Genomic DNA, 14,017 nt, shown 5'->3' with positions numbered 1-14,017 from the left:
AATTTTCGTAAATTTTACAAATTTTTGTGACATTTGCGATTTTTCAAATTTTCGCACATTTTACAAATTTTCGTTAATTTTACAAATACGAAAATCTTAAAAAACTTGCAAATTTTCGTTAATTTCATAAAATACGAAAGCTACGAAAAACTTTTGTAAATTTTCGTAACTTTCACAAATTTTCGTTATTTTTACAAATTTTCGTAAATTTTAAAATTTTTGTAAATTTTAAATTTTTTGTAAATTTTACAAATTTTCGTGAATTTTGCAAATTTTTGTAAATTTACAAATTTTCGTAAATTTTGCAGATTTTCGTAATTGTTGCAAATTTTCTTAAATTTCACGAATTTTCTTAAATTTTACGAATTTTCGTAAATTTTACAAATTTTTGTTAATTTTATAAATTTTTGCAAATTTTTCAAATTTTTGTAAATTTTTCAAATTTTTGTAAATTTTTCAAATTTTTGTAAATTTGTAAATTTTTCAAATTTTTGTAAATTTTTCAAATTTTTGTAAATTGTTCAAATTTTTGTAATACAGTGAAGACCCGATTTTATCAGCTCCCGATTTAATCTACCCCCGATTTTATCAGCTGTTTTGACCCAATTTTATCAGCTTCATATAAAAATTGATAGTTGGTAGTTTGATGGGCTCTAGCAGACGAACCAAATTGAATTCGAGTAAATCCTTTATTGAACATATTTTCTTTATCTTAGAGATCCAAAATGCGTAAAAAATTTTTTTCATTTTTTTTATTTTGCACTGTTAGATCCCCTTAAGGTAAGTTTAAGCTAAATAACCAGGAACGATTATGCAGCTATATCTAGGGACTAAAGAACAATATTTAAAGAGCTTCGGTTTCTTAAAAAGAAAGAAAAGTATATTTCCCGATTTTGTTGAACTTGTTGGACGATGTTGGAATTTGTTGTTGGACGTTGTTGGAATTTTGTTGGACGATTTGATGGACTAATAATGAACCTCTGAATTTGACAATAAACCATCATTATTCTTCGTGCTGATATGACTTCCGCACATTTTGTAAGATTCTTCTCGTAAATTGTCAACTCCCAGCCCTTATTCATGATTCAACAGCCATTGTTTCACTCAGACAAGACCATGCGTATTCCCCACGTACATTACATGCCTAGTGAATTAATTCCCTAGCTTGTCAAATAAACACTAAACATACAATGAAACTTGTTTTCTCAGTCCCAAGAAATGCCAGCTCGATTGGTATAACCCAGCGGTTCCCTTTAGAATGCCATCAAATCAAAAAACAATATGTACAATTCTGAGTGTAATAAAATGAAGTCTATTTAGTTATTCTCAATAAAATAAGATCATGAAACGTTAGCAGCATAATCCAGGTGGTTCATTTTCAAAGGTAGCACTGTCGACGAAAAAATTTAAAATAAATATAAATGGGTGATAAGGACTGTGGACGAAAAAAGCTCACCACCGCCATATTTGCTTTTTCGACAAACAAATCCAGTAAAAAGTTGTTCAAAGATTCTGAAAGCCCATGCTGGTGCAGCTTCTCAGAAAGAATGTCGATGGAAACAGAATCAAAAGCCCTCTTAATATTCCATAAAACTGATGCTATTTGCTCTTTACTGGCATAGGCCATTTGAATTTCTGTTGAGACCAACGTAAAACACTGCAAAATGATTCGTCCTTTTACCAGTGCGGAAGTAAAATCGTGTATCTGACAGAAAGCGATTTACTTCGACTCAGGTATCGAAGCGGAACAGAATATGTAATTATCTTGAAGAATGGATACAATTTCAATCGGCCGATATGAGTTGTGATCGGAGGTTGGTTTTGCTGGTTTTTGGATTGCGATGGCACTCATTTGTCTCCGATCGTGTGGGACAATATTGCCTTCAAGAAGGCAAGTAGACCAAAGAAGAAAGGCTTAACACGTCCTATGAATATCGTTAAACAATCTTTAAGATAACACCGTTGGAAGATTTTCAAATTATAATCACAAATCGTTGATTTATCTGGTCTACAGAAAATCAAATTTTCAATCGCACGCTGTGCATATTCCAGTTTAAAAAGGACGCGTATTTGACGATCAATATCGAATTTTTTCAACTACGCAATTAACAACCTTCAAAGTCAAACATTTATAAAAAAATTCTTCCACTTTATCCTTTCACAACTGACAACTTTTCCAATTTGCATGCAAAATTTGACAACCCATCAATCTATTCAAGTTACCGGATCACAAACCCTTCAAACTAATCGCACCCAGGAAATCGCTTAACTTTTCGTCGGGTGTGCAATATTGCCCCGAAAATTAAGACCTCAACGGTGTCGGTTTTCCTTCACCAGGAAGGTATCATCTCCGGTAGACACAGCAACAGCTAACAGTACCTTAACATCAGCAGCACACCATCACCATCAGCACCAAGATTGTGGTAGATTGCGAACCAAACGAAAAAAACCGACGCTGGAAAACAAGCAAAAGATGCAAAAGTTTAACCTCGTCTTGTTGGTTGGTTGGTTGGTTGGACCAGTTCAGCAGCCTCAAACCGCAGCGCGGTAAACTTGAGAAAAATTGTCATCGTTGCTGGATTCCCGACTCGTCGGGGGTGTGGTTTCTTGAGACGATATGAAATGAAAAATAAAGGGGCTGGGGATGGTTATGGTGGGGGTGGTATAAAACAAACACCACTCGCCCCCCCCCCCCCCCGCCCCCGCTCGGTTCTACATTCAACAAGGTCCTAAGATGGAAAAACTGATCCGGGAGAGCGAGTTCGGTAAAAGTCATTATTCATTCCGACTCTTGGAAAGTTGAGCTTGGCTTGTTTGAAATTCTTGTCTACTTTTATTATTTTCTGTACGCTTGCAACTTCGAATATTTCGCTTCTTGCGTTTGTTTGGTTAGTTGGTTGGTTAAGTTGGGCTGCATTTTGTGTATCGATAAATATCTCTTGGAGAATGGATCGTACGTTAGGTCATATTTCAGCGAAAACATTTTTTTTTTAATATTTTTTTTCCATCAACAGTTTTATTATTAATTCATCTTCTGATTGAATGTCGCAAAAATAAAAAATGTCACATTTCTGACCAATTCAGTCTAGTGAAACGTTCCATTGTGTCCCATCCTGAAACTTTTGAACTGTTCCTCCTAACTCCCGGCCCAGTTCTCCCACACCCGTTAAACTTTCCAAAAAAAATATATATGTTTGCCAACATCTCTGTCTCTAGTTTGTTATCTACCGAGAAATTGAAACTTCCTTTCTTCTCTGTACTGTGTATACTGTTGCTTCGACTCGTAGCAGTTTGACTTTTTCCCTCTTCCACCCAGCCGGCCCCCCACCCCCGTAAACCATCGAGTAAAACAAACAAGTTCAGAAACCGAATGATTGAAAAAGATTTTAATATTTTATGTATTATAAACCTAATCCGATTTTTGTTTTCGTTTTTTCTATCCATCTTTATTCGCAGATGCCAGTTTCGGTAAGGCACCAGCAGGCTCGGCGGTCGTCGTTAGTCGCCCCTAGGGGGAGGTGAAATGTTTCCAGTGTCAAATTATGAGCGCAATTCAATTTTCGTCAAACCAGAAGGGCGATAGGCATTTTTTATTCCGTTTATAAAATTTTCGTTGATTTCACGTAGCGCAGAGTAACGAGAGTTTTGTTTCATTAATTGCTAAATATTTCGATGAAGATAATGCGAAACGCGAGCGAAGTGCGGGTAAAAGTTAATTAAACAAAGTAGAGGCGTAAATGTTATTTTAAACAACGAGACGTGGAAGAACCGCGGAAGAAACATCATGTCGTCTCATCATCTGTACGGGGCTCTGATTGCACTGACCTGTGTGTTGTGCTACCACAACAGCCTGAACTGTGGCTTCGTGTTCGACGACATCAGTGCGATCAAGGAGAACCGGGATCTGCGGCCGCACTCGTCCATCAAAAATGTCTTTCTCAACGATTTCTGGGGGACGCCGATGCATAAGGTGAGAGGCATCTGTTTAGCTTAAATTTTGGACCGGTCAATGGACAAGGTTACATGGGAATGGTTGTAAGAGTTTCTACTTACATATTTATGTAAAGTAGTGATCTGGCGTAGTGCGCGTAAGAGTCTCTGTATACGGATTTTTAAACACATTTTTTGTGTTTGATTCTTTTTTAATGGTCAATTCGATGAATTTCGGTTTCAATCTTATTATTTCAATTTCAATGTCCACGAATCTATGAATGTGATAGTTTTAAAAAATAGTACTGTCAAAAATTCTTGGCCAATCCTTGAAAAGCTTAATATATACACTAAAACCTCATTTTACGAACCAAATCTGTAAATTACTTTTGTTCGTAGAATTTCTTTCGTAAAAACAGTTCACACAAAATTGGACGATTGTATAACTTAAAGACTCTTTAATAGTTAGGTGGGTAAGCATGGTTATATTAACCCAAATTGCAGGAAATCCAAGAGCTTCTTAAAGTGAACGTTTTATTATCCACAAGCCTAATCAGTTGTCTTATAGACGTGGAACATACCTAAGCTGACCAACTCTGACGAAAAAATCCGTACACTGTGCGGACTGTTTGCCTGAGCGCGATGAACGATTTCGCTTCGCAGCGGTATGGTGTACGGATTTTTTCGTCGGAGTTGGTCAGCTTATACATACCCATAAAGGGTCAAAATTGAGATCTTAAAATATAGAAATGCAGGCACCGCAAAGTAGGTCAGTTTATCGAATATGCAGAAATTCCGATTTATGGGTATTTTCGAAACGCATTGGTTAAGTAGATGTTCAAAATTGATGTTTGACGCCATTGCAAAGTGATTTTTTTTTTGCTAAAAATGCGCGAAAAATTATTCACGCGAAAACGGTAAAGTGTTCACCAATGATGTCTTCCAGGATGTTTGATTAAAGACCTTTATGTTGCTGATATTGTTATAGTGATTAAGCCCCGTTGAAGTGAGCTATTTGCTACAAAGTACGAAAAACAAGATACAGTCTTCATATATGTTAAAGAACTTGTTTTTGCGAACATCTTTACTGAAGATACAAATACTCGAAGTTATCGACTGTTGTTTGCGAATGACCCCTTAAAAACTTTTTTTCAACATAACTCAACATAATATCGTAGATAAAGCTTCAGTATGTTCCGGAAAGTTCTTCGTTCTATCTAGGTACAATCTTTCCAGAAAAGATCATCGCTCTAGATGGAAGTTATTGGGTATATTTTGGTAAAATTAGCAAAAGTTTTAAAAGTGATAATTTTTGAACGGTCAAATAAGGGAAGCCAGCTCTATCTGCAATTAAAAATGCTATTTCAACCCTTTTAAACTCAATAGAGTACCTCCCGTTATCTGCAGCACAGTTACAGATGATTGAAAAAAAAACTATTATTTTCCAAAAAATAATTGCGAAGGTATTTTTAAAAAAAGATTCTAGAGGTCTTCCAAATACAACGAGCCATGACTTCGTAAGTAATAAGAGAAGAGACTTCACGTATTTAGCAATGACATTCGTGAAAGCACAACTTTTCTAAAGACGTTACCTCTTTTCTTGTAGCAAAAAAAAATGTTTAAAAATCTCACTTATAGGAGGATTAATCACAAAAATCATAGCAGAAAATGACAAACTTTGCTATTTTTTATGAATAGTCCGAAAACACTGTTAACGTTCACTAAGCCGTTTTCACTTTAAAAAACAAACGCCATTTGAGACACTTTAATTTTCAAAAAATGCCAAATTACATTGAAAATACATGATAAAAGCCATTGCTGTAATATACAAAGTTGTCCATTTTAGTAATTTGAACTTTTTAACGCAACATACCGAACTTGTCAGCAAGATATTCAAAAGTTATAGTTATGACTTGGTTTTAAAGGGATCGTCTACAAACGTTGACGATATTAAATATAGAGACTTTGTGTCTTCGGCAAAGTTGATCGCTGAAGCTTGCTCTACAACTTTGCCGAAGACACAATTTTAATATATGTACTTGTGAGAAAGTTGGTGAATATATCTCACTTCTAGGGGAATTAAGCATTAAAACAACAACACCATTTGAAATATACTGTCTACAAATTCCTCCGAAGACGTCAATAACCCAAATAGGCGAAATTAATAGATCGCACTATTTTGGCAAAGCAACCACTGTGCGTTGAGGAATTCTGCGAGAAAATACATTACATACATGCTATAAAATATTGTTCGATTACCCGATTCTATTTTGCTGAACTATCCGACGAAGAGGTACAGGAAATGAATACACTGGAAACTCCATTTACGAACCAAGCCGGGAGTTCGTAAATTGAATTAGCTCGTAAAAAAAGTGATCGTTATTTTGGATTTAGCTCGTAAAAATGTTCGCTTCACATTCTTATTACAGTTAGTTCGATTCGTCAAACCAGCTCACAAAATTTGTACTCATACATATATTTTTGTAACGGGCTTTTTGAAATCCAAGATGGCGACTTCCGGCCGAGCAAAACGTCCAAACCAGAAGTCGCTATTATCGATTTTATAATGTTTCCGACATGTACTCCTCAACCCCATTCCGAAAAAGGCCCATATTGTTGAGGTTATAGTAAAGTTAGTTAAACCGGACGTTGCCATCTTGGATTTATCAATGAGTTATAATGAGTTTATCTAAACCGGAACTGACGGTAGACATTTGTTATTGTGTGTGTTTGTGTGCTATTAGTTGGGTAAAATTTGTAAAATTTGTAAAATTTGAAAAATTTGTAAAATTTGTAAAATTTGTAAAATTTGTAAAATTTGTAAAATTTGTAAAATTTGTAAAATTTGTAAAATTTGTAAAATTTGTAAAATTTGTAAAATTTGTAAAATTTGTAAAATTTGTAAAATTTGTAAAATTTGTAAAATTTGTAAAATTTGTAAAATTTGTAAAATTTGTAAAATTTGTAAAATTTGAAAAATTTGAAAAATTTGAAAAATTTGAAAAATTTGTAAAATTTGTAAAATTTGTAAAATTTGTAAAATTTGTAAAATTTGTAAAATTTGTAAAATTTGTAAAATTTGTAAAATTTGTAAAATTTGTAAAATTTGTAAAATTTGTAAAATTTGTAAAATTTGTAAAATTTGTAAAATTTGTAAAATTTGTAAAATTTGTAAAATTTGTAAAATTTGTAAAATTTGTAAAATTTGTAAAATTTGTAAAATTTGTAAAATTTGTAAAATTTGTAAAATTTGTAAAATTTGTAAAATTTGTAAAATTTGTAAAATTTGTAAAATTTGTAAAATTTGTAAAATTTGTAAAATTTGTAAAATTTGTAAAATTTGTAAAATTTGTAAAATTTGTAAAATTTGTAAAATTTGTAAAATTTGTAAAATTTGTAAAATTTGTAAAATTTGTAAAATTTGTAAAATTTGTAAAATTTGTAAAATTTGTAAAATTTGTAAAATTTGTAAAATTTGTAAAATTTGTAAAATTTGTAAAATTTGTAAAATTTGTAAAATTTGTAAAATTTGTAAAATTTGTAAAATTTGTAAAATTTGTAAAATTTGTAAAATTTGTAAAATTTGTAAAATTTGTAAAATTTGTAAAATTTGTAAAATTTGTAAAATTTGTAAAATTTGTAAAATTTGTAAAATTTGTAAAATTTGTAAAATTTGTAAAATTTGTAAAATTTGTAAAATTTGTAAAATTTGTAAAATTTGTAAAATTTGTAAAATTTGTAAAATTTGTAAAATTTGTAAAATTTGTAAAATTTGTAAAATTTGTAAAATTTGTAAAATTTGTAAAATTTGTAAAATTTGTAAAATTTGTAAAATTTGTAAAATTTGTAAAATTTGTAAAATTTGTAAAATTTGTAAAATTTGTAAAATTTGTAAAATTTGTAAAATTTGTAAAATTTGTAAAATTTGTAAAATTTGTAAAATTTGTAAAATTTGTAAAATTTGTAAAATTTGTAAAATTTGTAAAATTTGTAAAATTTGTAAAATTTGTAAAATTTGTAAAATTTGTAAAATTTGTAAAATTTGTAAAATTTGTAAAATTTGTAAAATTTGTAAAATTTGTAAAATTTGTAAAATTTGTAAAATTTGTAAAATTTGTAAAATTTGTAAAATTTGTAAAATTTGTAAAATTTGTAAAATTTGTAAAATTTGTAAAATTTGTAAAATTTGTAAAATTTGTAAAATTTGTAAAATTTGTAAAATTTGTAAAATTTGTAAAATTTGTAAAATTTGTAAAATTTGTAAAATTTGTAAAATTTGTAAAATTTGTAAAATTTGTAAAATTTGTAAAATTTGTAAAATTTGTAAAATTTGTAAAATTTGTAAAATTTGTAAAATTTGTAAAATTTGTAAAATTTGTAAAATTTGTAAAATTTGTAAAATTTGTAAAATTTGTAAAATTTGTAAAATTTGTAAAATTTGTAAAATTTGTAAAATTTGTAAAATTTGTAAAATTTGTAAAATTTGTAAAATTTGTAAAATTTGTAAAATTTGTAAAATTTGTAAAATTTGTAAAATTTGTAAAATTTGTAAAATTTGTAAAATTTGTAAAATTTGTAAAATTTGTAAAATTTGTAAAATTTGTAAAATTTGTAAAATTTGTAAAATTTGTAAAATTTGTAAAATTTGTAAAATTTGTAAAATTTGTAAAATTTGTAAAATTTGCAAAATTTGTAAAATTTGCAAAATTTGTAAAATTTGCAAAATTTGTAAAATTTGCAAAATTTGCAAAATTTGTAAAATTTGTAAAATTTGTAAAATTTGTAAAATTTGTAAAATTTGTAAAATTTGTAAAATTTGTAAAATTTGTAAAATTTGTAAAATTTGTAAAATTTGTAAAATTTGTAAAATTTGTAAAATTTGTAAAATTTGTAAAATTTGTAAAATTTGTAAAATTTGTAAAATTTGTAAAATTTGTAAAATTTGTAAAATTTGTAAAATTTGTAAAATTTGTAAAATTTGTAAAATTTGTAAAATTTGTAAAATTTGTAAAATTTGTAAAATTTGTAAAATTTGTAAAATTTGTAAAATTTGTAAAATTTGTAAAATTTGTAAAATTTGTAAAATTTGTAAAATTTGTAAAATTTGTAAAATTTGTAAAATTTGTAAAATTTGTAAAATTTGTAAAATTTGTAAAATTTGTAAAATTTGTAAAATTTGTAAAATTTGTAAAATTTGTAAAATTTGTAAAATTTGTAAAATTTGTAAAATTTGTAAAATTTGTAAAATTTGTAAAATTTGTAAAATTTGTAAAATTTGTAAAATTTGTAAAATTTGTAAAATTTGTAAAATTTGTAAAATTTGTAAAATTTGTAAAATTTGTAAAATTTGTAAAATTTATAAAATTTGTAAAATTTGTAAAATTTGTAAAATTTGTAAAATTTGTGAAATTTGTAAAATTTGTAAAATTTGTAAAATTTATAAAATTTGTAAAATTTGTAAAATTTGTAAAATTTGTAAAATTTGTAAAATTTGTAAAATTTGTGAAATTTGTAAAATTTGTGAAATTTGTAAAATTTGTAAAATTTGTAAAATTTGTAAAATTTGTAAAATTTGTAAAATTTGTAAAATTTGTAAAATTTGTAAAATTTGTAAAATTTGTAAAATTTGTAAAATTTGTAAAATTTGTAAAATTTGTAAAATTTGTAAAATTTGTAAAATTTGTAAAATTTGTAAAATTTGTAAAATTTGTAAAATTTGTAAAATTTGTAAAATTTGTAAAATTTGTAAAATTTGTAAAATTTGTAAAATTTGTAAAATTTGTAAAATTTGTAAAATTTGTAAAATTTGTAAAATTTGTAAAATTTGTAAAATTTGTAAAATTTGTAAAATTTGTAAAATTTGTAAAATTTGTAAAATTTGTAAAATATGTAAAATTTGTAAAATATGTAAAATTTGTAAAATTTGTAAAATATGTAAAATTTGTAAAATATGTAAAATTTGTAAAATTTGCAAAATTTGTAAAATTTACGAAAATTTATAAAATTTTCAAAAATTTGTAAAATTTGCAAAAATTTGTAAAATTTATGAAAATCTGTAAAATTTGCAAAATTCACGAAAATTTTTAAAATTTGCGAAAGTTTGTAAAATTTTCACAAATTTATAATATTTACAAAAATTTGCGAAAATCGAAAATTCACGGAAAAAAACAAAAATTTGTTAAATTTACGAAAATTTGTAAATATTACAAAAAGTTTGTAAAATTCTCAAGTTTGTAAAATTTCCGAAAATTTGAAAAATTTACGAAAATTTGTTAATTTTGCAAAAATTACAAGTTTGTGAAATTTGTAAACATTGCGAAAATTTCTAAAATTTACGAAAATTTCTAAAATTTACGAAAATTTGGTAAATTTACGAAAATTTGAGAAATTTTCAAAAATTTGAAGAATTGCTAATATCACGAAAATTTGTAAAATTTCACGAAAATTTGTAGTTTGTAAAATTTACGAAAATTTGTAAAATTCTCGGAAACTTGTAAAATTTACGAAAATTTGTAAAATTTACAAAAACTTGTAAAATTTCAAAAAATTTGCAAAATTTCCAAAAATTTGTAAAAATAACGAAAATTTTTAAAATTTACGAAATTTTGTGAAATCTACGAACATTTTTAAAATTTACAATAATTTGTGAAATTTACGGAAATTTGGAAGTAATACTAAAATTTACGAAAATTTGTAAAATTTACGAAAATTTGTAAGATTTACAAATTTGTAAAATTTGTAAAATTTGTAAAATTTGTAAAATTTGTAAAATTTGTAAAATTTGTAAAATTTGTAAAATTTGTAAAATTTGTAAAATTTGTAAAATTTGTAAAATTTGTAAAATTTGTAAAATTTGTAAAATTTGTAAAATTTGTAAAATTTGTAAAATTTGTAAAATTTGTAAAATTTGTAAAATTTGTAAAATTTGTAAAATTTGTAAAATTTGTAAAATTTGCAAAAATTTGTAAAATTTATGAAAATCTGTAAAATTTGCAAAATTCACGAAAATTTTTAAAATTTGCGAAAGTTTGTAAAATTTTCACAAATTTATAATATTTACAAAAATTTGCGAAAATCGAAAATTCACGGAAAAAAACAAAAATTTGTTAAATTTACGAAAATTTGTAAATATTACAAAAAGTTTGTAAAATTCTCAAGTTTGTAAAATTTCCGAAAATTTGAAAAATTTACGAAAATTTGTTAATTTTGCAAAAATTACAAGTTTGTGAAATTTGTAAACATTGCGAAAATTTCTAAAATTTACGAAAATTTGGTAAATTTACGAAAATTTGAGAAATTTTCAAAAATTTGAAGAATTGCTAATATCACGAAAATTTGTAAAATTTCACGAAAATTTGTAGTTTGTAAAATTTACGAAAATTTGTAAAATTCTCGGAAACTTGTAAAATTTACGAAAATTTGTAAAATTTACAAAAACTTGTAAAATTTCAAAAAATTTGCAAAATTTCCAAAAATTTGTAAAAATAACGAAAATTTTTAAAATTTACGAAATTTTGTGAAATCTACGAACATTTTTAAAATTTACAATAATTTGTGAAATTTACGGAAATTTGGAAGTAATACTAAAATTTACGAAAATTTGTAAAATTTACGAAAATTTGTAAGATTTACAAATTTGTAAAATTTGTAAAATTTGTAAAATTTGTAAAATTTGTAAAATTTGTAAAATTTGTAAAATTTGTAAAATTTGTAAAATTTGTAAAATTTGTAAAATTTGTAAAATTTGTAAAATTTGTAAAATTTGTAAAATTTGTAAAATTTGTAAAATTTGTAAAATTTGTAAAATTTGTAAAATTTGTAAAATTTGTAAAATTTGTAAAATTTGTAAAATTTGTAAAATTTGTAAAATTTGTAAAATTTGTAAAATTTGTAAAATTTGTAAAATTTGTAAAATTTGTAAAATTTGTAAAATTTGTAAAATTTGTAAAATTTGTAAAATTTGTAAAATTTGTAAAATTTGTAAAATTTGTAAAATTTGTAAAATTTGTAAAATTTGTAAAATTTGTAAAATTTGTAAAATTTGTAAAATTTGTAAAATTTGTAAAATTTGTAAAATTTGTAAAATTTGTAAAATTTGTAAAATTTGTAAAATTTGTAAAATTTGTAAAATTTGTAAAATTTGTAAAATTTGTAAAATTTGTAAAATTTGTAAAATTTGTAAAATTTGTAAAATTTGTAAAATTTGTAAAATTTGTAACATTTGTAAAATTTGTAAAATTTGTAAAATTTGTAAAATATGTAAAATTTGCAAAATTTGTAAAATTTACGAAAATTTATAAAATTTTCAAAAATTTGTAAAATTTGCAAAAATTTGTAAAATTTATGAAAATCTGTAAAATTTGTAAAATTTAGGAAAATTTGCAAAATTTAGGAAAATTTGCAAAATTCACGAAAATTTTTAAAATTTACGAAAGTTTGTAAAATTTTCACAAATTTATAATATTTACAAAAATTTGCGAAAATCGAAAATTCACGGAAAAAAACAAAAATTTGTTAAATTTACGAAAATTTGTAAATATTACAAAAAGTTTGTAAAATTCTCAAAAGTTTGTAAAATTTCCGAAAATTTGAAAAATTTACGAAAATTTGTTAATTTTGCAAAAATTACAAGTTTGTGAAATTTGTAAACATTGCGAAAATTTCTAAAATTTACGAAAATTTGGTAAATTTACGAAAATTTGAGAAATTTTCAAAAATTTGAAGAATTGCTAATATCACGAAAATTTGTAAAATTTCACGAAAATTTGTAGTTTGTAAAATTTACGAAAATTTGTAAAATTCTCGGAAACTTGTAAAATTTACGAAAATTTGTAAAATTTACAAAAAATTGTAAAATTTCAAAAAATTTGCAAAATTTCCAAAAATTTGTAAAAATAACGAAAATTTTTAAAATTTACGAAATTTTGTGAAATCTACGAACATTTTTAAAATTTACAATAATTTGTGAAATTTACGGAAATTTGGAAGTAATACTAAAATTTACGAAAATTTGTAAGATTTACAAAAATTTGTAAAATTCACAAAAATTTTGTAAAATTTACAAAAATTTGTAAAATCTACAAAAATTTGTAGAATTTACAAAAATTTGTAAAATTTACAAAAATTTGTAAAATTTACAAAATTTTGTAAAATTTACGAAAATTTATAAAATTTACAAAAATTTGTAAAATTTGTGAATTTTACAAATTTTTATTTTTTTCCGTTAATTTTACAAATTTTCGTAAATTTTCGTTATTTCTGCAAATTTTGAAAATTTTTACAATTTTTTGTAAATTTTGCAATTTTTTGTAAATTTTACATATTTTTGGAAGTTTTACAAACTTTTGAGAATTTTACAACCTTTTGTAATATTTACAAATTTTCGTAAATTTTACAAATTTTGGTTTTTTTCCGTGAATTTTCGATTTTCGCAAATTTTGAATTGTAAAATTCACAAAAATTGTAAAAATTTCCAAAATTTGTAAAAATAACGAAAATTTGTAAAATTTACGAAAATTTGTAAAATTAACGGAAAAAGAATTAAAAATTTGTGAAATTTACATAAATTTGTAAAATTTACGAAAATTTTTTAATATTACAAAAATTTGTAGAATTGTCGAAAGTTTGTAAAATTTACAAAAATTTGTAAAATTCACGAAAATTTGTAAATTTTGCAAAAATTGCAAAAATTTACAAAAATTTGTGATATTTGTAAATATTACAGAAATTTCTAGAATATACGAAAACTTAAAATTTACGAAAATATGTAAAGTTTACACAAATTTGTAAAATTTTCAAAAATTTGTAAAATTTATGAGAATTTGTAAAATTTACGAAAATTTGTAAAATTCACGAAAATTTGGATAATTTGTAATATTTGTATAATTTGTAATATTTGTAAAATTTATAAAATTTGCAAAAATTTGTAAAATTTACGCGCCGTGGCCTTCCAGTCTTCCAGACTTCATTCAAGTTTGTTATGAATATATACCAAATTCGTTACTGTTACTTTTTGCATGTATCAGGCAACTAGCAGTGGGGAAATTGGATTCTGAGATGAGTATGACTTTCATTGGTTTAGTTTTCT

General features: G+C 24.7%; 1 protein-coding gene across 1 annotated transcript in view; it reads left to right on the top strand.

Annotated features, from left to right (window-relative positions):
• The window catches only part of LOC131689747 (protein O-mannosyl-transferase Tmtc3-like), a 731,596-nt gene that overhangs the window by 36,460 nt on the left and 681,119 nt on the right, over positions 1-14,017 (top strand). Inside the window, exon 2 of the mRNA XM_058975042.1 lies at positions 3,457-3,970. Within this exon, the coding sequence (XP_058831025.1) occupies positions 3,785-3,970 (186 nt within the window). The 5' untranslated portion in view covers positions 3,457-3,784. The remainder of the gene's footprint in view (positions 1-3,456; positions 3,971-14,017) is intronic.

The sequence above is a fragment of the Topomyia yanbarensis genome, chromosome 3, assembly GCF_030247195.1.
Source record: "Topomyia yanbarensis strain Yona2022 chromosome 3, ASM3024719v1, whole genome shotgun sequence".
NCBI classification, from domain to species: domain Eukaryota; kingdom Metazoa; phylum Arthropoda; class Insecta; order Diptera; family Culicidae; genus Topomyia; species Topomyia yanbarensis.
The sequence above is the reverse complement of the archived record's forward strand: the minus strand, read 5'-3'. Positions and strand labels throughout refer to the sequence as shown.